Genomic DNA, 19,300 nt, shown 5'->3' with positions numbered 1-19,300 from the left:
GACATTATTATGATTCCTTAAAAAAAGCAATGCGTGCGCTCCGAGCCGGTTCACCTTTTTAATTGAAGTACAGCGATATTTACCAAATTTCGATCAAACGTATTATGAATTCTTAAAAACCATTAAAAATTTCACTTCCAATTTGCTTTCATCCCGCTTTGAACCTAAAATTTTTTCACTGTTTTCGATCGGTTTTCGTCAAAAGCATAAACCCTCGTATGATATCTACCACTAATTGTTGCATTAATGTACTATAAATAAGACACATATTTTATCTTGACTTTTGGTTAAAAAAAAGGCATATATAACTTACTTTAAAATATAAATAAATCTATTTTCGGTTTATTTTAATTAAAACTTAATTAATCATACGCTAATAGTTCTATCTACGTACCCAACCTTAATAACGGGCCTAAAGCAGGCTAACATGGGCCGTATTACGGGCCGGTTTAGGCTGGGCCTGAGTTGGTCCAGATATAGTGGGCCGGAATATCGCGAGGTGACGCTGACGCGTCCATCGCGCACGACATCGCCCCCGTCACCCTCTCTGCGCTGCTGCTGCTGCTTCCGATGGCGGCGCCTCCGCTTCCCCGCGCCCCCGTCTCCTCCTCCGCCGCCGCCGCGTCACCGGGGGTCCGCGCTCTCCTCCTCCTCCGCGTCGGCGGAGGAGGTTCCGGAAGATGCGCTGGCGTGGCGGCGGCGGCGGCGGCGGCACCGGGTTGGCGGCGGCCGTTCCCGGCTGCCTCCGTCGCGGCGCGCTCGGCTGGTACCACGCCGGGAGAGGTCGCCGTCGATCCTAAGGTTGGTCTCTGCACCACTATCCCTATCGGTTCTCGGCGAGAGGTTGCCGGAAGCGTTTCAGGGTGGATGTGCCTCTCCTTTGGTGCTCTAAAGACAGACGAGAATGACAGCCGCCACATGTTCGTCGGAATTCCTAGATGAGGGTTCACCGCTGTAGTGCTGTGTAGCGTGAGGCTTTTATTGTTGTTCATGTAGAGATAGAAGAGTATGCTGGATTTCTTGTGCCGCAGAGTTGGGGATTTCTTGCTTTGAGCTAAGCTTATTTTGTTGCTGCAAATCTTTGCAGATGGTAGTATATCACGCTAGTTATTGATAGAACGATGCTGTTAGTATAAGACCCGTGGGCAAGCTGATTAGAGGCACAATGGCAGTTCATTTTTGGAGTGATGCGTAGCTACGTTGATGTATGCACTAACAAGGATTCAGCCACTGAAGGGCATGCAATTCATCATCCTGGGCCCTTTTATCAACTTGTAGATATGAAACATCGAATGGCCCTGTCATGTCACCTACTGTCCTACCCATTCTATCAGAATCTCAATTAACTGTTTTTTAGCAGGGATTATTCTAAAATGCACAATTATCAGATGACTACTTCAGTACCTTCTATGTGTTAAATATACTTTTGTATTTTGGGGGAATATGATGACGTGTTTCTTAGTTTGCAGTGCATGTTTGTTCTGTATTTTAATATTAATACACCCTAGTTTCTTAACTATGTTCTTATACATATCTTGGTTGCTCTTGATGGGAGGCATTTACTTTAGTAAAGCAAATATTTGCCATGGTCTCATGAATTTAAACTAGCTTCTAAATGAATTGACATAGATGCAGTGTTTTCCATTCCGTGACTGTTTGATGACTATTGGGTATTTTAGCAGATTTGCCTTCCATAGACTTTCGCTGAACTATAACTTTCACAGTGCTATGGAGCTAGTTTGTTCTAGGTTCTAGAGGAACTAAGACAGAATATGAGACTGCCAGTTTTTGCATGGATCTGAAGAAACATTTTTCACAAATAAACTTTCTTAAGATGCAATACAATTTTAATCATCATGTACTGTATGTGACTGGTTTGCTTAGTTATATCATATCTTACCTAAATTTTATTTTCATTCTGGACGAATTTTAGGTCAAAGCAATACTAGACAGTGTGAAGTGGGACAGTAAAGGCTTGGCTGTTGCTATTGCCCAAAATGTGGATACTGGAGCCATTCTCATGCAGGGTTTTGCCAACAAAGAAGCCCTTGCAACAACTATATCAACCAGGAAAGCTACATTCTATAGCCGTTCACGGTCTTCATTGTGGACAAAAGGGGAGACATCAATGAATTTCATCAATGTGCATGACATTTTCTTGGACTGTGACCGTGATTCTGTAAGCCTTGCTTGTCACGATGCTTACTTTTGCTTCAGTGGATACTAACTGCTAATTGGGTTGTTTGTTTTTTTTTCCTGAAACATAGATAATATACCTTGGGAAGCCAGATGGGCCTACTTGCCATACAGGGGCAGAGACTTGTTACTATACTTCAGTCTATGATGCTCTACAAGGTTCGAAGGTATCTGTTCTTGGGTTACCCTTTCTGTAAATGAACCTTTACATATAATTTAACTATGAGACTCCTTCACAGCCCAATCAAGATAGGCAGGTTGTCTCAACTCTGTACTCACTTGAAGATACAATTAGTAGACGGAAGGAAGAGATAGTTACTGAAGGAAGTGGCAAGCCATCATGGACAAAAAAACTAATACTTGATAACCGGCTGCTTTGCTCAAAAATAAGGTATGTGATGTTATATTTCAAAATTCGTCTATAAAACTAATGGTCCAAACATTAAATAAATAAGCATATTATGCATGGCTCAGGACAAAACATTGCATTATTCCCTGTCATTAATTCTCATATTCTAGTTCAGTCATCACTATTGGGTATGCCGATTGGTTAGTTAATTGATGTGCTGTTATGTATGCTTGTTCAATATCCAAGACAGTTCACAGTTATTCTTTATCCATGGTTTTTGTTAAACATTATGAGCTTGCAGGACATTATGTGATACTATTAATATTGTGTACTCCCTCTGGTCTTAACCTCGTTTTTAGTTTCTTGTCTTTTGAGATAAAACCATGTCAGTTTCTGTGATATACTTTCAAGTTATCAACATAAAACATACTGGAAGTAGTTTCTATGGTGAACATAGTACACATGTGATCTTTACTTGGTCACAGATGTTGAAGAAGACACTGTTAGTTCTGGAGCAAAAGTTTTGATACCATGCGCTACAGTGACAAATTGACAAGCATTTTTATGGTGGTCTACTAGAAGAATCTACCTTTTTACAATAGCACAACATGAAAATAGAACCGTTCAAAATGTTATTGCAATGAAATCCTGTTTAGGGAAGGTGTCATTCTACATCATATCGAACGGGAAATAATTTTAGGACACAACTTGCTGGGTTAGATTTCTTCCTTTTCTGCCCTTGGTGAGGTCTTGCATATTCTTCTGGTCCCTTGTATATTCTCCCTATTCACCTGTCAAGAAAAAAAAACATCATCTTGCAAACAACTGAAGTTGATAAAATTATTACTGGTTGCAACATTTTTTCTCGGACTTTTTCATCAGCATTTGGAAATGGTCAAATGGGAGCCTAATACACTTAACTTGTTCTTAGGGTATGACTGTTGGATATAAAATTAGATCCTAATACCTCAGTTTTGAACTTTTGATATAGCCTTAGGCTTGAACACCATTCAGGGGATACCATTTTAAGATTTCGTTAATATGGATCAACAAAGGTTTAAAAGGCATCTTGGGGGTGGGCTCGACGGAACCGTATCCTCTAACATTACACACTAATGTCACCGTGTGACATTCCCCCTCCATCCACACCATCCATTCTAAATCAAAGGTCATAGATTTTTTGGCATGCAATTAATCAAACTAATTAGTAGATTATGTAGTTAAACAAATTCAGGCAAATTCAGGCAAGTAACAAGCACATGTCGATAATTAGGTTTAACTTAGAGCAGGTACAATAGCAGGCTATAAGCCAGCTGCAAACATATTTTAAGAAGATAAATGAGGAGAGAGAAGGGTAGTGGGCTACAGATTTGTAGCCAGCTATAGCACGGTGTGTGTATGACAGGCGGGACCAAATATTAATAGTGTAGTATGTAACTATTGTATAAATGAGTTATTAGATTGGCTATAGATGAATTGGAGCTAGTAGTTGGCTATACTATTAAACTTGCTCTTACCTGTTAGACGCAATGATTAGCATATGAACCTGTTAAGGAATAAATCTCGTGCATCAATTTTCTTTGTGTTGCCACATCTTCCATCAGAAAAAGACAATTCTCTTAATCTACAAGTTGGTGGGCTCATGTTACTGAACATGAAGGGACTACTTTAGTGCTAAAAAAATTTCCTACTCATTAAGTATGGTAATGTTTAACTACATAATCTGCTAATTAATTTGATTACTTGTATGCCAATTAATCTATAGCCATTGATTTAGTTTGGATGGTCTGGATTCAAGAATGTCACACTGTGACATTAGTGTGTAATGTCAGAGGATACGGTTCCGGGCTCGACTAGATAATAAAATTCATCATCGTCAACCTGTTTGAAGTATTCAGCATTTGATCAAGGTAAAGGAATCCTCTTAATCATCATATAGCAAAAGAACATACTCTTATAGCCATTAATGCGTCTCATGCACCATATGTTGTTAATCATTTGGCCTCTCTTTCAGAGTTTATCTGTTAGCATGTACAATATGATGATCGATGTGCGTTGTGAAAGCAATTGACATACATATTGTGTACCTTGTATTATATTGCCGTCGTTCTTTCGCCTTTTCCCTATCCCTCTCTCAATGTGAATGCCCATATATTTGACATACATACTGATTTGGTTTTTCATATTTTCCAGCGAAGAAGCTGGAGAGCTAAACCAAACACTGCTTGAGAACGAGGACGAGAGCCGCACAATCAGTGAGATGGGTGATTTGCTATACCACGCGATGGTGCTGCTTAGGGTCAAGGGCGTGAGGATGGAACAGGTCTTGGAGGTCCTCAGGAAGCGATTCTCGCAGTCTGGTATTGAGGAGAAGGCCAGTCGCAACAAATCTTAGCATATTACTCACAGAGTGGATGGGTTTACCAGTTTGCTTATGTCGTATCGGCATTGGTGCCAAGTGTGTACCATTGAGTAGTTTGGTCTTCTTAATTAGACCGAAGGTTGTGAATTGTGATTATGCTTTAATTGTTCTCCAATAAGACACTGAGCAAATACATGTCTGGAATTTGCAGTGCTGTTCTTGCTGTCGCCAATAAAATAATAAAATCAGCTCATAAGTAAAGCATCTTCCTGATTTGATGATCTTTTTTTAGCTATGTTGTGAAACCGCTGCTCTTATTTCAACGCCGTGCAAAGTTCAATCTCAACAGGAATCTGGGGAAAATGCTACACATACAAGTCGTTAGTATACTACACTTTTATTAACTGTATTAGTTAAGCAGTGTTCACAAATTTGTTCGAATTTTGTCATCCGAAATCTGAAGCTCTCCTAAGCAGATCGGTTTGCGCTGAATTTCATTTGAAATTCAACGAATTTGTTACATCGCCTCGGAGATGTTCACAGCCAAGTAGTAGCAAATTAAAGGAAACGGACAAAAATAAAAAACAGCGTGCAAACAAATTCCCTGCAATAGATTAAAAAAAAATCGAGCAGTCAGTTCCATAAGAAAGAAAATGCCCGTAAATTTGAGAAATTTCGCGCGAATTTACACAAACGCGTGAGCCGCCCGAAAATACCCCGAGAACTCTGACCCCGGTCGGACTCCCGACTCCGAGACGAGACAGAGAAATCCCCAAATCCCCCCGTCTCCTCCTCCTCCGCCGCCGCCGCCGCATGGATCCCGCCGCCGGCTCGCCGGATCCGGCGCCGGCGCCGGGGGCGACCACCTCCACGGCGGCGACCGTCCTCGACGGCCTCGGCGCGGAGGTGCTCGCGGTGATGTCGCCGGTCTCCATCTGCATGGCGCTGGTCGTGCTCCTCATCTCCCTCCTCGCGCCGCCCTCCGCCCCGGGGTCCGCCGCGGCCGCCGCGCAGCCGCCGCCGCCGGTCACCGCCGCGACGCTCGTCTACCTCGAGAGCCCCACCGACACCCCGGGGCAGAAGCTCGTCGGCGCGCTCCTCGACGCCGCCGTCTTCGTCGCCCTCGTCGCCGTCGTCACCTTCGTCCTCGTCGCGCTCTACTACTACCGCTGCACGGGCTTCCTCAAGAACTACATGCGCTTCTCCGCCTTCTTCGTCCTCTTCTCCATGGGCGGCGCCATCGCCGCCGCCGTCCTCCGCCGCCTCGGCGCCCCGCTCGACGCCGCCACCGCGCTCGTGCTCCTCTTCAACGCCTCCGCCGTCGGCGTCCTCTCCGTCTTCGCCTCCGCGGTCCCCATCGTCGTGCGCCAGGGCTACATGGTCGCCCTCGCCGTCATCGTCGCCGCCTGGCTCTCCAGGCTGCCCGAGTGGACCACCTGGATCATGCTCATCGCGCTCGCCCTGTATGACCTCGTCGCCGTGCTCGCGCCGCGGGGTCCTCTCAGGATGCTTGTGGAGCTCGCCTCATCCAGGGACGATGAGCTCCCTGCGCTCGTCTACGAGTCGAGGCCGACGGTTGGGCCGGCTTCCGGTTCTTCCTCCTACGCTTCGGCCATGGGATCAGTTGAGATGCAGCCGGTGGCCGATCCCGGTCGATCGGGTGGAAATCAGTATGACAGAGTAGAGCAGGAGGATGATTCGAGCCGCGCCGTGGTGGAAATGAGGGATGTTGGTGGTAGCCGATCAAGCATTCGTGAGAGGAACCTCGAAAGGGAGGCGCCGATGGCGGTATCGGTATCAGGGCATTCATCGAATCAGGGTGGGAGTTCACAGCATGCTGTGATTCAGATTGAGCAGCACGAGGAAGGAGAGACAGTGCCATTGGTATCAGCGGCATCTGCCAACAATGCAGCCCCTAATGAGGAGCACAGAGAAAGCTCTTCTTCAGACTCTGGTATGGAGTTCGAGATGTTCGAGTCCACCAGGGGCATCAAACTGGGACTTGGTGATTTTATCTTCTACAGCGTGCTTGTGGGGAGGGCTGCGATGTATGATCTGATGACGGTGTATGCGTGCTACCTTGCCATCATTGCTGGGCTTGGCTGCACCCTTATCTTGCTGTCAATATGCAAGCATGCATTGCCTGCACTCCCGATCTCCATCTTGCTGGGTGTCACATTCTACTTCTTGACTCGGTTGCTGATGGAGCCGTTCGTCGTTGGCTCTTCAACCAACTTGGTGATGTTCTGATTAATCTGCTATTGCCATTTTACATATGTGAAACAAGAAAGAGGAAATGATTGGCATTTTTTTTCAGTGACTGGTATTTTTGTTGGTCACTTCGTAGAGCAGTCATATGTATTTATCATTAGGAAATGTTGTTACAAGTTCAAGACCTTAGGCTCTTAAGGTAGTCTCAGGGATCGACTAGTTACATGCCTTGTTGTATGGTTCTATCAACATGACATGACATTTGAGAAGAAAGATTTTCGTTTCATGTTCTCTTGATTACTCTTTGACTGATATTTTGGGTTGCTCTCACTAAGATCAGAGGTCAAGTAATCACTTATTCATCATACTTTTTACCAACCTGAAGTCAAATTAATATTCTTATTCCTCCCATAAGCTTAATTTAGTGAATTGGAGCTAAACTTAAGATCAGAACTTTCTATTATTCTTAGTACTCTTCAGTATTGCAGATACACTAAATGGAAACTATTGGATTTGGCACTGTTCAGGACTAATTGAATTTGCCATCCTTTAGTAGATGTTGCTCTAGGATTTGCCACTTCGCCATTCTTTAGTTGTTCTTTTAGTACACCCAATTTGTGATTTTTGAAGCAAAAATAATCAGAAACCTGATGTTTCATGTGTATTTGATTTCAGAACCCAACATATTTCTGTGCAGGTGAGCCTAAGCATTTTGACAACTTCATACTTCAGTGCTTAGCCTTTGGCAAGTTTGACTTGTGGAAAATGCATTTTTTAAGCTTCTCTAATCTCTAACAGAATTAATCAGTACATGTACAGAACGGCTGAGAAGATTCATCATTCATTAATGAAAATCCTGAGTTGTATGAGCATATTTTGATACTTTCAGGGGAAGGTATGGCAGTGGCATTTTTACATCTTGGAGCTTATATCTTCACAAACTAGAAACTTTTGGAGCTCATGAGGAAATAGTGAAGCTAAAGAGAGGTTCAGAAATGAGATCTGCCGATTGTTTCTTGATAGCAGTTTTAGTGTTGCATACGGTTCCTTTCCTTGCATTGTAGTATGTGTTTGCCTGCACACCGTTTTGTCAAAACTGAATTACACCTGCTGCTGGGAGGTTTGTGTTTGTTCGCAAGACGATAATAATAGTACTCCTACATCGTAGCAAAACTGCTTCGTGCTTTTGGTTAGTCTTTTTTTCTTCAACGGATATGTTGATACGTGACATTGTGGTACATAATCGTGGAGATGATGTTTCTTTCACTGTTGACAAAATTAACGCAGGTCCTGTCACCGATGAATGGGTAAATAAATTGCTTGGCCGCCGATCAGGTGTAAGTAACATCGATCAAATTTCAGGATGTTTTTGTGTAGCTGAATTGAGGCCTTGTGTAGGCTGTGTGCAGATGTGCCTTGAATCTTGATGCACCTCTCCAATTCTTTGCAGTGTTGCATTTGCACAGTCCCTCTTTTCAAACTCGATTGGCTGATTGATTCTGACATCTTGTGTGCTGTATAACATTTACATGGCTATCATGAACTATGGTGGACTTCGTAGCATGCATAACGAAGAAATGAATGTGAGTGGTTTTCCGATAATTGTTACTACTTCCGTCCCAAAAAAAAAAAAAAAAAATAGTGGTCGATTTCGATTTTTTCTTGTAAACGTTTTACCTTACTTAAAAAATTAGCATTTTAGTAATAAAGTAAGTCACAAATAAAATAAATAATAATTCTATAATAAATAATAATTCTATAATATTTTTTATAATTTTTTAAATAAGACGAATGATAAAAATTAAAAACAAAAGACAAGTATTTTCGTACTTCATATGTTATTTTTCATCTGTTATTCATATGTTTTGGGTTTTGGGCTTTAAATAGATTCGTCATATGTTTTTGAGTTTTAAATAGATTCATGTTTTGGGTTTTAAATAGTTTCATGCATTGTGAATTAGACGAGAGATTAATTGAGATACTAGACCGTCCGTAAGGAGGGAGAGTGAGGGGATAGCAAACTGTTCTCTGCTTTGGACAAGTGATTAGGGGATATTTTATTACTTTTAACTGCCGCATTACATATTTACATTACAGATTATACTGAGATTAGTACAAAACGCGACGAGCAAAAACACCGTGGCGTGGCGCCGCGCGGTCGGCTCCGGCGATCTCAGCGGCGGCGCCCACCATCTCCGGCCGCCATGCCGGTGCCCTCCTCCCCCATCTTGCCCACGTCGTTGAACGCCTGCCCCGTCATCTGGTCCGCCGCCTTCACCCGCATCATCACCTCCTCCGCCGCCGCCTCCCCGCCGGTGTTCGTCGCCGTCGCCGTCGCGGCGGCTGTTCCCTTGTTCCCGCCGGCGGCAGCCTCGGCGCGCTTCTGCTCCACCACGTCCTCCGGCATCGTCATCTTCTGCCTGAACGCCTCCGCCGCGCTCGCCGCCGACCCGTAGATGTTCTCCGTCGCCGACCTCCCCCTGCGCACGAGCACGACACGTCCCGGACTCCGGTCAGGTGAGCCGAGTAGGAAGAAGCTTTCAAGAACAGAGAGAGAAATGGCGGCGAGCCGAGGCGACGGCTACTTCTCCTCCGACGACGGCTGAGGCTCGCTCCGCCGCCGCGCCTCCTCGGCCTTCTCCGCGGCGCGCCGCCGCACGTCCTCCCCGTGCTGCCACGCGGACTCGTCCGTCTCGCCCTTCCTCGCCGCCGCGGATCCCGCGAGCGCGCGCCGCGCGCCCTCCGCCTTGTCCGCCGCGAAGCCCTTCGCCTCGGCGGCCTTCCCCTCCCCGGCGGCTGCGCCTGCGCCAGCGCCGCCGCTGCCGGGCCCGGGGATCTTGTCGCGGACGGCGCCGAGGAGGGACCGCGCGCTCTCCTGCACGGTGCCCAGCATGCCGCCTCCGCCGCCGCCAGGCTCGTCCCGCCTGGCGGCGTGGAGCTCGTCGGCCGCCCTGTGCGCCGCCGCCTCCGCGCGCTCCTCGCGGCTCTTCTGCATGGACGCCATTGATCAGATGATCTTGGTCTGCGTCAAAGCTAATCAAATCCTCTGGGTTGGAAATCGATTCGAGCTTGCTTCGCTCTCTGCTTCTTGGAGGATGAAGAGGAGGAGGAGGAGGAGGGGGGTGGGGGATAAAAAGGAGGGCGGCGAGAGGATCGGAGGAATCCTCTGGAGATGGATGAGGCGGCGGCGCGGGCGGCCGCCGAGATGCGCCGCGGGCGTCGCGCTGCACGCCGCGTGTGACGCCGGCGGACACGTACCATGCATACGTGTGCTGCGGGGGCGCATGGAGTGTGTTCGCTTCTTCCTCAATGCGGGGGAGGGGGTTAATGGGATCATTGCCATTGCAAATTGAAAAAATCATTTGTTTTAAAAAATATCTTTACAATTTATATAATTTGATCCATATACGCGTTTTGAATTTTTCTTTCCTACTGTATTTTTATGTCTCCTTTTAACTCTAACCTCAAATCCAACGACCATAACTAAATCGATCACCTAATCTTGCCAACATGGGGAGCGCCAATCAGCTGCGACGACGCCGGCGGCAAGTGACGACTAGCTAAATACAAAGCTTGCTCTCGACACAAGCATATGCAGTGGCTGCGCACGGTAACGATGAAGTTTCGATCTAGGTTGCGCAAAGTCGGTTCTGGCGACGGCGAGCTCAACATGAGCAGACCTAGCACTGGTGGAGGCGGCAAGGTCTAGGACGACGCGTTCGACAGCTACGATGCGCAGTCTAGGCGCCGATGAGCACCAAGCTAATGGTGCTGGTGCTGGCAATGAGTGCCAGCTAGCCGACTTGAGCGGTCGTGGACGGCGACCCCTCCATGCCGACAAGCGATGCCAATGGTCGTGAACGGCGACCTGGCTCCTCCACCACCCAATTATTTTTCTCTTTTTTTCCTATGTAGTTTTTGTATATGATATTCATTCAATTATTTTGTACACGAATTATGAATGGTGAAGTGGCAGCAGTTTGTTGTGGTAGCGATTTCAAATGTTAGATTGAAAATTTTGATTAGAACTAAAGCATCAAATTGTGGAGTTGGCAGGAGGAAGGATAGTGTTGTTGTTCTTTGAGTTGTAAGAGACGGTTTTATTTTAGTCCATAAAAAATAGAGTAGTCACAAAACGATTCATAATGTGTTTTAGACGTATAATGTGGAATTTTGATGTTTTGCAGCACATGATTTTAATTATGTGATAGTAGTGGTATTTTTCAAAACTGATAAATTTATAATGGCATTGATATAATTAACCAAACTGTAAATATATTCCTTAGCATTTTGAATTTTTTGCGCAATGCTGCTGGCATTATCTTCAGAAACACGCCAAATATGTTATATTTAAGGAACATCCGTCAGCTACCAGTTCTCGATCTTGATTTTTATTCCTGGTTTTGAAATAAGTATTTATATAGTGTAAAAAACAAACTAGTAGCAGCAAGCTAAGAAATTTAGCTTTTTCAGATTGTGACTAATTGGCAACTCCCTATCCTTCTAGCATCTTAAACACCCTACAAAATGTTTCTCGTCTTGAGGATAAAAATGCACGTTTCTAAGATAAACCAATGTGTGAGCTAGTTCCTCCTTTCTATCACAAAATTTCAATGTTTGGGTAAGATCAATCAAAATTTTAAAACTTTGATGAACGATACATTTTAGTTAAAATAATAAAAATATTATTAGTATATTTGTCTTAAAGAAACTTTCATAATCAATTAAGATTTATTAGACTTTATAAATCTAGTCTGATATAAAGTAACAAACACGTGCTATCAAAACAAAATGTGAAATGTCATCCTCCCTTCCTTCGGTGATTTGGTCATACGCATATAACATTCAAAATATAATTTGATCAAACTACAATTGATAATTTCCCAAGTGAAGAAAAAAGATTTTGAGTGCTATTATTATGTTATGTCCCGGTGGGGCTCCTCTCACGTACGTCAAAGGATGTGTCTCTCTGACTTATGGGCCCATAGGTGTGGGCCTCACTTATCAGGGACTCTCGACCCTCTGACTTATCAGGCCCCATTTATCTCTTTTGACCACATGTATCATGTGCCCATTGATGAGTATGTTCCAATTAGCAACCTTTGAGAGGAACGCCATCTATACATAGATCAATAGTCACCGAATTTAAATGTTGAAAGCTCTTTGATACATATTTAAGAATATTTTTATGTAAATACATGTCGAAACAAACTTGTAAGGATAAAAATGCGGTAAACATTGGTTAACGTTTTACTCTTCTTGCCATTTGCAATATAAAAAAATATGAACAAAACTAAGTGAAAAAAGTTAGGATAAAATAAGATAGAAATAGTATATCGGTAGGATTAAAAGTTATCTCTTATTAGGTGGTTTTTTTTCCATTTAGCATGAAAATGACCATAAAAGTTATGAATAATTAATATATGCACGGTCGTTACTCTTTAACACTTGGGATGGACATACCCTGATCAATGACACTAAATTTCCGAATGTAGACCCATACCTATTGCTTCATCAAGTGAATATTGTTGCCAGAGGGAGTCCTGACTTGACCATCTTGCTTAGTTCAGAAGGCAAGTCATCGAAACTGTGTGGATTATGGGCCAACACCTCCATAGCTTAAACCAAAATCAAGGTCTTTCGAGAAGGTCCACGTGTCCATCATCTGTCTAAAGATATGCCAAGAAAAGCTAGACATTCGAGACTCTGGTTGGGTCAACTAACCTAAGTTGAATTCGTTCCCCAGAGCTGCTCGAAAACAATCACGTATCCTTTTGCGTTGGAGCATGAGGCATGCTGGCTAGCCACCTAGGAACCAAGTCATGCTAGGGGTACATGACTTTGGGTTGCCTGAGGACTACTAGGTGTATCTTGGCTAGTGAGATCAAGTGGAGTAGGCAGGTCACCCCTTCTCGCGGTCCACCATATAATTGCACCCGAGGGTGAACCCTGCACTCCATGTGTCATATTGCAATCAACCTTGGCACCTCGTCAAGGGTAGAGTGGCATACTCGCGTGCCGATGACATGTTGATGTGTGTTCAATAGGGCACTATGCCACCCTTGGGAGCATGCACAAGCTATAGAGCTCGTCCATTGTATTTTTTTTAAGATAATGGAATGAACATTCCGGCCTTTGCTCATCAAAGCTACAGCCAATTATTACAATGTATCACTCAAACGAAGAGTGTAGTTCATAATGAAATTAAACACACCCAACAAAATAAAAGACCAAACTGAAATAAAAGACCAAACCGAGATACAAAGAGATACAGAGTATCCAAGATTCAATCACTCTCAGGTCATCAGGCGTGGCTTTTAAGACGCGTAAAATATCGAGGAGACTGTAAGTGGGCCTAGCATGGATTCCAACAGGAGGTCGACTACTATAGTAGATCTAATGGAGAGTCGAAGGAGGTAGCTCAAGCTTATGAGTGTGCACAATGTTTTGTATCTCGTCAGAGAGAAAGAGATGACTATTAATTGTAGGTTATAAATGCCCATCTTAAACCCTGTAGGAGGGTTAAACGCTAGAAATTGGCAAGAGCATCTGGCTTGCTAAGCTAGCTCGAGAGCCTCCCAAAACTTATACGAACTTCTTCGATAGTGACCAGGAGAGGGGTATTATTCGAGAGGCTAAACCTGTATACGTGATCATGTTCTCTCTTACTCCCTAGCACACTCGAATATGCCGTTTGCATTCTGAGCCCCTGGTAGATCCCCGAATATGTGATTCCTCACATCTACCGTGTTTGACACCGACAACTATCGCTGCATCGTGTGACTACTACTTGCCACCTTAACTCTCGTTCACCTAACTTTTGCATCTACTGAATTCTCTTGCGTTACCGTTCCATTAGTTATGATATAATACTCTTGAAAAACCATATTATTATTAATATAGCTAGGTTATTCTGCGTTTACAAAGATTTTATCCCTAAATTCTGGCCAACAAAAAATCGGCAGCGTATACTTGAAGCCCAAGAAGGAATCAAGCCCCCTCCCAAATACAACGCACGAATCCCGATGCAAATCCAACGGGTGTGAGGCGCCTACCAGCACCGAGCCCGTCAACCCCCCCAACTCCAGAAAACCCTCCTAAAACCCACACCACGACACGCATCCGACCTACCCCCTCTCTCGCTCCGCCGCCGCCGCCGCCTCCCCCCAAATCGCAAGCGCGCCGCCACCGCCATGGGCGCGGTCGTCAGCCACGCCTCCGCCGCGGCCCCGCCTCCCCCACCCACGGGCTACGCGCCCTTCGTGGACCCCGCGGCCGCGGAGGCGCCGCCACCGGCGGAGAAGGACGCGGCGGCCGACGAGGAGAAGGTGGACTACATGAACCTCCCCTGCCCCGTCCCCTACGAGGAGATCCAGCGCGAGGCCTTCAGTAAGCCTCCGCCCCCCGCCCCCGCCTCCCTTTGCATCCCCCCCTTGATCTGGTGGTGGTTGTTGATTCGGTGGTGACGCCGTGTGATCCTCTCTCGCTGCAGTGTCGCTGAAGCCCGATGTCTTCGAGGGATTGCGCTTCGATTTCACCAAGATGCTCAACCCGTTCTTCGGATTGAGCCACAGGTTCGACTTCCGGTTCCCCCCATCATCTAGTCTCGTTTTTTTCCCTTTGTAAATTATTACTAGCGGTTTTGGCTGTATCGTGACAATCCTTGTGCGCCTCAGTGTGTCCATGGGATCCATGGAGCTCCCATCGCAGGGGGCGGATGTGATCAAGGTCCCCACCTCCAACTACGAGTTCGGCGCAAACTTTATGGATCCCAAGGTTTGCAATGCTTTTCTTCTGTGAAGGGGTTCATGCTTGGTGTTCTAATATGGTTGGTTTCAGTGTTGATCCTAGTGTGGTTCATTTGCCAGATGATGCTCATTGGGAGGGTTTCGCACGACGGGAGGGTGACCGGTCGCGTTAAGTGCGATCTATTGGAAAATCTTTGCCTCAAGATAAATGCTCAGGTTTTTTGTTTGGAACCATATGAGCCAAACTGTGTTCAATATGAGATTAGCGCTAATTAACACCATCCTTTTGTACTTACTAATTAGCTTACCTTGTATGTATCCTGGCAGTTGACGAACGAGCCCCATTACTCCCAAGGCATGTTTAGCTTTGATTATAAGGTCAGTCTTTGTGTACATTTGGATTTGTGATGATGGGTTTTCCTAGTTTGGTAAATTTATTTGATGGCAATGTCATTCCAGCGATACATTTTTTTTTCTTTTCTTCAACAAGCTACTGTGTTTTGGTATAGAATCCTTCTCACTTAATGAAAGTGTGTCCTATATTGTTGCTATTTTTTTTTATGAAAATGATGGAATAATGGAAGATATGATTGTTTTTTCTGGCATCTTTTAAATTTCCACTTAGGACAACATAAAGCCTGTTATCTTGCCGAACGATTTTAAGAAAAGAGATGGCATCGAAACTTTCGTAGTATTTTCATAATGCATCTCATGAATCATTAACAGATGACTCTTTCTTAGCAGATGCTGAACAATTTAGTTTCAAAAGAAAGTTATGGCTGATTTAATGAAATGCGTTATAGCTCATTTTCAGTCTGTTTCCTACAATTACTTTGCATTCCAAATAAATTCCTATTGTCATGTATCTTTAATTTCAATCGAAAACATCAAGAACGTGAAGATGGAATGCACACTCTGAAACGTGCCCCTAATTTTTACTAGTTTGTTAATTTGATAGACGTGTTTGTTGATGTAGTGATGCATTTCTTAGGAGTTCTCAACAACACATAATTTCCATAGTTTTCTTTTGTTCCCTTTCCTCCCAGTTTTACCCCTTCCTTTTCCATAATATCTAGTTCTGAAGAATACTACTGGGAATGGCCAATGCAAGAAACTTTTTCTTTCCATGAAACTTTGTGTTGTTTCCTGTTTAAATTTCTCGCAAGTGTAAAGGGGTGTATTTGAGATATAGTGTATTCCAGATAGATATATCTTTTATTTAGTTTCTTCCTATCAATTATATCTGAAGGTGTACTTTATTTTATAACTTGTGTTGCTTTTATATCTTTGATTGCAGGGCAAAGATTTTAGATCACAGTTCCAACTTGGGAATAATGCCTTCTATGGAGGGAACTACATCCAGGTATGTGTTTATGTGTTTGCATATAATAACCATGCCCTTTGAGGATTTTCTACATTTTAGATTCTTGTGTAAGTGCATAGACAGCTGCTATGAAGACAGTTCTTGTTAATATGATGTAATGACTAGACAGCTTTTTTTCCCTTTTCCTTTTCTCAACTTAAAATTTACCTAGACGAAGTACTCCCTCTGTCCCCATTTACAGGGTGTGTAAAATATTTCGCTAAGGCCCTTGCATGCAATATATTTTCTTCCTGATCTGCCCCTATTAAGCAGACAATGCATGTAAACAAAGCACCAAGCCACCAAATTCTAGTAAATTGAAGCGCTCCGTTTCCTCATGCATGAAACGGATAAGCCAATTAAAATGGCGCCACACTGCATGCACCAATTATGTGGCCAGCACCTCCTCGCTTGCATGCATGCATGTAGCAGAGCACTCTTGGCTGAAAGCCCCAGTGTGTCCTGTGATTTGGTACATCAACAACAACCAAAAAAAAAACGCCCACTAAACTGGGAGAGAGGAAGTAATAATGCTAAGAGAAGACAAACATATTTCAAAAACAATGTGCCGTGGTAGCTTCTTTGTACAATAAGCGTAAGAATATAACTCTAGAAATCTCTTAAGTAACTTTGTGGTGTTTGCCATGTGATTCTGTTGATTAAACTGGAGGATAAAAGTGATTAAACGGTTCACTTTTTTTGTTAGGGTCATGATCCAAAAGAAAATGCCTGATTTAACTGCATGAATTGAGTTGCAGAGAATATGTTTTTATTCTAACATATATATTAAACTAATATTTTTGTGTGTTTCAGAGTGTAACTAAGAACCTCTCCTTGGGAACTGAAGCTTTCTGGCTTGGGCAACAAAGAAAATCAGGAGTTGGCTTTGTTGCTCGATATGACACAAAGAAAATGGTAAGTTTGTTTACCTATCTTTAAGCTATTTAAGAATCATGATTACAGTGTCCACCCATGTGAAGTTGTTAGGTTACCATTCATTTACCATGTAACTAATGCCCACGGCCTCAAAAGGCTACGTTCAAGGTTTTATAGGATAGATTTCTAAGCGCTGTTCTAGCGCTCAGCCATATAGTCATGGGGACGCATTTGCTTAATTACTACTTTGGGGGGCTTAGTCATGAGAGCGCGTTTGCAGTCATGGCAACAGGTCAATACCTCTGGGGTGTTAGTTACCACTTCCACAATTGTTTGTAATATCGTGTAAGCAAATAGTCAAAATAGCACACACAAGTTCATACATGTATATGAATCGGACTATTTGCAATTTATAATCCTGACAGCCAGCCTTTTGTTTTCTCTTCAAGTTTGCTGCCTCTCACAAACTCTATTATTACATCCCTAGTGCCTCCCATTGTTGAATCTAAACTAACTGCAAGCATTGTATTTTTAATTTCTTGTGCAATAAGCATGCATTAGTGATAAATGTTCTACCAGATGCAAATACAAACCATGAATTGTATTGTATGAGCTCAGATGGCTCTTTCATATGATTAGTAAACTGGTAGTGGTTTTTTGAGACATTGTTGAAATATTGAATTGACCCTTTTTTTGGTTCATTGAATTGTAAGAGACATTAGAATTCATATCGGTTACTTAATTGGTAGCTGGATGGTCAACTTGACATTAAATTTGTATAATTAATGGAGACATGTGATATATATGTGCAGGTTGCAACTGGACAAATCGCAACCACTGGATTGGTTTCACTCAGTTACGTCCAAAAAGTATCAGAAAAGGTCGGTGTTCTGTAATGATGTTTTGAACATTTGCTTTTATTTTCTTTATACCATCTTACTCTATAAGTTTCTTCTTGCAGGTTTCCCTTGCATCTGATTTTATGTACAATCATATGGCGAAGGATGTAACAGCAAGTTTCGGCTATGATTATATGTTGAGACAGGTATATCTTGATTGTTTCCAGCTTTTCGGTTTTTTTTTTTTTTGTGCGTTGGTCTAGCATGGTATGTGGGATGTAAAAGTTGCTGCAACAACTTGAGCATATTTTGCCTCTTCTATGGAACCTTTTTTTTTTTCAAAAATGGAAAATTCTATGTTTTTAGAGAATTTTGATTATTGAAGTTGTAACCACCTCATTAAATTAAAGTACATTTATGTTTAACCTTGCAGTGTCGTCTGAGGGGGAAGATTGATACCAATGGCGTTGTTTCTGCTCTTTTGGAGGAGCGGTTGACCCCCGGCGTGAATTTCGTTCTTTCTGCAGAGGTCAGCTTGCAGCCCTACTTATTCTATACACCAGGCTACCTATTACTGATTCAATGCCCTCTATTTTTAACACGTTTATGTAAGTGGGAAACCAAGTCTGGAACTGGATTATTGAATCAGAAGGTTAAGTAGAAACGTAAATTAATGAAATATAGATGTCTCCTTAGTGAGCTGCGCTGAATAATAAAATAATAGCAAAAGGTAAAGAAACATTACACGCCTTCAAAATCCTAGCCATCTCAGATGCTTGAAATTCCAAGATATCAGCTTTCGTAGGCAGCAGAACTTAGCATTTGAGAAGCATATCTAGCCATCATAGGTGAATTTTATCGTGCCCTGCATTTAGTTGTATTTGGAGTATAATTTTGAATTGACATGATGTTTCTACAATCCTGTGCAGCTTGATCACTGGAAGAAAGATTACAAATTTGGGTTTGGTATGGTTCTTGGAGAGTGAGGCAGTGTCGGCGGTTTCTTCGGAGACGCATGTACGATTATAGCAGTTGGCATTTGTCGACAGAACTAAGACAATTTTAGTTTTGCATTCATTTGTTTTCAGTTCTTCATGGGTTTGCTATTGTCTACGGCACCTTTTTTAATTGTACTGGCCTCATTACTTAAAAAGGCTCGATTAGGATAATGTAGTTATGAGATGGTGTTGGATTGGAGTAGCAAACCTGAATATAATTCAAACGTGTTGCTCTTTTTTTGTGCGATATCGAGTTCACCGTTTTTTGTGCGGTATCGTTAGTTGTACTGTACTAAACAAAAATAACCCTCTTATTGTGACAAGATTGAGAAGTATCTTGTCGGTTATTCTCGAATTT

General features: G+C 43.3%; 4 protein-coding genes across 4 annotated transcripts; 3 read left to right on the top strand and 1 right to left on the bottom strand.

Annotated features, from left to right (window-relative positions):
- The first annotated feature begins 526 nt into the window (after positions 1–526).
- Positions 527–5,121, top strand: LOC127762639 (histidine biosynthesis bifunctional protein hisIE, chloroplastic). Its single transcript, XM_052287139.1, has 5 exons — positions 527–801; positions 1,934–2,179; positions 2,268–2,363; positions 2,436–2,587; positions 4,739–5,121. The coding sequence occupies exons 1-5, from the start codon at positions 571–573 to the stop codon at positions 4,938–4,940; spliced, it is 927 nt and encodes a 308-aa protein (XP_052143099.1). The 5' UTR covers positions 527–570; the 3' UTR covers positions 4,941–5,121.
- Positions 5,122–5,633: 512 nt separating this feature from the next.
- LOC127763021 (presenilin-like protein At1g08700) lies at positions 5,634–7,841 on the top strand. Its single transcript, XM_052287592.1, has one exon. The coding sequence runs from the start codon at positions 5,721–5,723 to the stop codon at positions 7,155–7,157; it is 1,437 nt and encodes a 478-aa protein (XP_052143552.1). The 5' UTR covers positions 5,634–5,720; the 3' UTR covers positions 7,158–7,841.
- Positions 7,842–9,174: 1,333 nt separating this feature from the next.
- Positions 9,175–10,122, bottom strand: LOC127760485 (embryonic protein DC-8-like). The gene is made up of 2 exons (XM_052284754.1): positions 9,704–10,122; positions 9,175–9,598 (listed from the first exon to the last, which is right to left on the bottom strand). The coding sequence occupies exons 1-2, from the start codon at positions 10,120–10,122 to the stop codon at positions 9,292–9,294; spliced, it is 726 nt and encodes a 241-aa protein (XP_052140714.1). The 3' UTR covers positions 9,175–9,291.
- Positions 10,123–14,238: 4,116 nt separating this feature from the next.
- On the top strand, positions 14,239–19,188 carry LOC127760949 (mitochondrial import receptor subunit TOM40-1-like). The gene is made up of 11 exons (XM_052285201.1): positions 14,239–14,507; positions 14,611–14,692; positions 14,795–14,894; positions 14,987–15,082; positions 15,194–15,244; positions 16,164–16,229; positions 17,043–17,144; positions 17,918–17,986; positions 18,067–18,150; positions 18,378–18,473; positions 18,874–19,188. Exons 1-11 carry the CDS (start codon positions 14,312–14,314, stop codon positions 18,928–18,930), a joined length of 999 nt encoding a protein of 332 aa, XP_052141161.1. The 5' UTR covers positions 14,239–14,311; the 3' UTR covers positions 18,931–19,188.
- Positions 19,189–19,300: the final 112 nt, after the last annotated feature.

The sequence above is a fragment of the Oryza glaberrima genome, chromosome 1, assembly GCF_000147395.1.
Source record: "Oryza glaberrima chromosome 1, OglaRS2, whole genome shotgun sequence".
NCBI classification, from domain to species: domain Eukaryota; kingdom Viridiplantae; phylum Streptophyta; class Magnoliopsida; order Poales; family Poaceae; genus Oryza; species Oryza glaberrima.
The sequence above is the reverse complement of the archived record's forward strand: the minus strand, read 5'-3'. Positions and strand labels throughout refer to the sequence as shown.

What these genes read in the sequence shown, in the direction of transcription:
- LOC127760949 (XM_052285201.1), top strand. Translation starts at nt 14,312, where the DNA reads ATGGGCGCGGTCGTCAGCCACGCCTCCGCCGCGGCCCCGCCTCCCCCA. An exon ending in CAAACTTTATGGATCCCAAG is followed by an intron (nt 14,895 to 14,986) that starts GTTTGCAATGCT and finishes TTCATTTGCCAG; the next exon opens with ATGATGCTCATTGGGAGGGT. An exon ending in TGTTTAGCTTTGATTATAAG is followed by an intron (nt 15,245 to 16,163) that starts GTCAGTCTTTGT and finishes CTTTGATTGCAG; the next exon opens with GGCAAAGATTTTAGATCACA.
- LOC127762639 (XM_052287139.1), top strand. Translation starts at nt 571, where the DNA reads ATGGCGGCGCCTCCGCTTCCCCGCGCCCCCGTCTCCTCCTCCGCCGCC. An exon ending in AGGTCGCCGTCGATCCTAAG is followed by an intron (nt 802 to 1,933) that starts GTTGGTCTCTGC and finishes GACGAATTTTAG; the next exon opens with GTCAAAGCAATACTAGACAG. An exon ending in CTGCTTTGCTCAAAAATAAG is followed by an intron (nt 2,588 to 4,738) that starts GTATGTGATGTT and finishes CATATTTTCCAG; the next exon opens with CGAAGAAGCTGGAGAGCTAA.
- LOC127760485 (XM_052284754.1), bottom strand. Translation starts at nt 10,122, where the DNA reads ATGGCGTCCATGCAGAAGAGCCGCGAGGAGCGCGCGGAGGCGGCGGCG. An exon ending in CAGCCGTCGTCGGAGGAGAA is followed by an intron (nt 9,599 to 9,703) that starts GTAGCCGTCGCC and finishes GCTCGTGCGCAG; the next exon opens with GGGGAGGTCGGCGACGGAGA.
- LOC127763021 (XM_052287592.1), top strand. Translation starts at nt 5,721, where the DNA reads ATGGATCCCGCCGCCGGCTCGCCGGATCCGGCGCCGGCGCCGGGGGCG.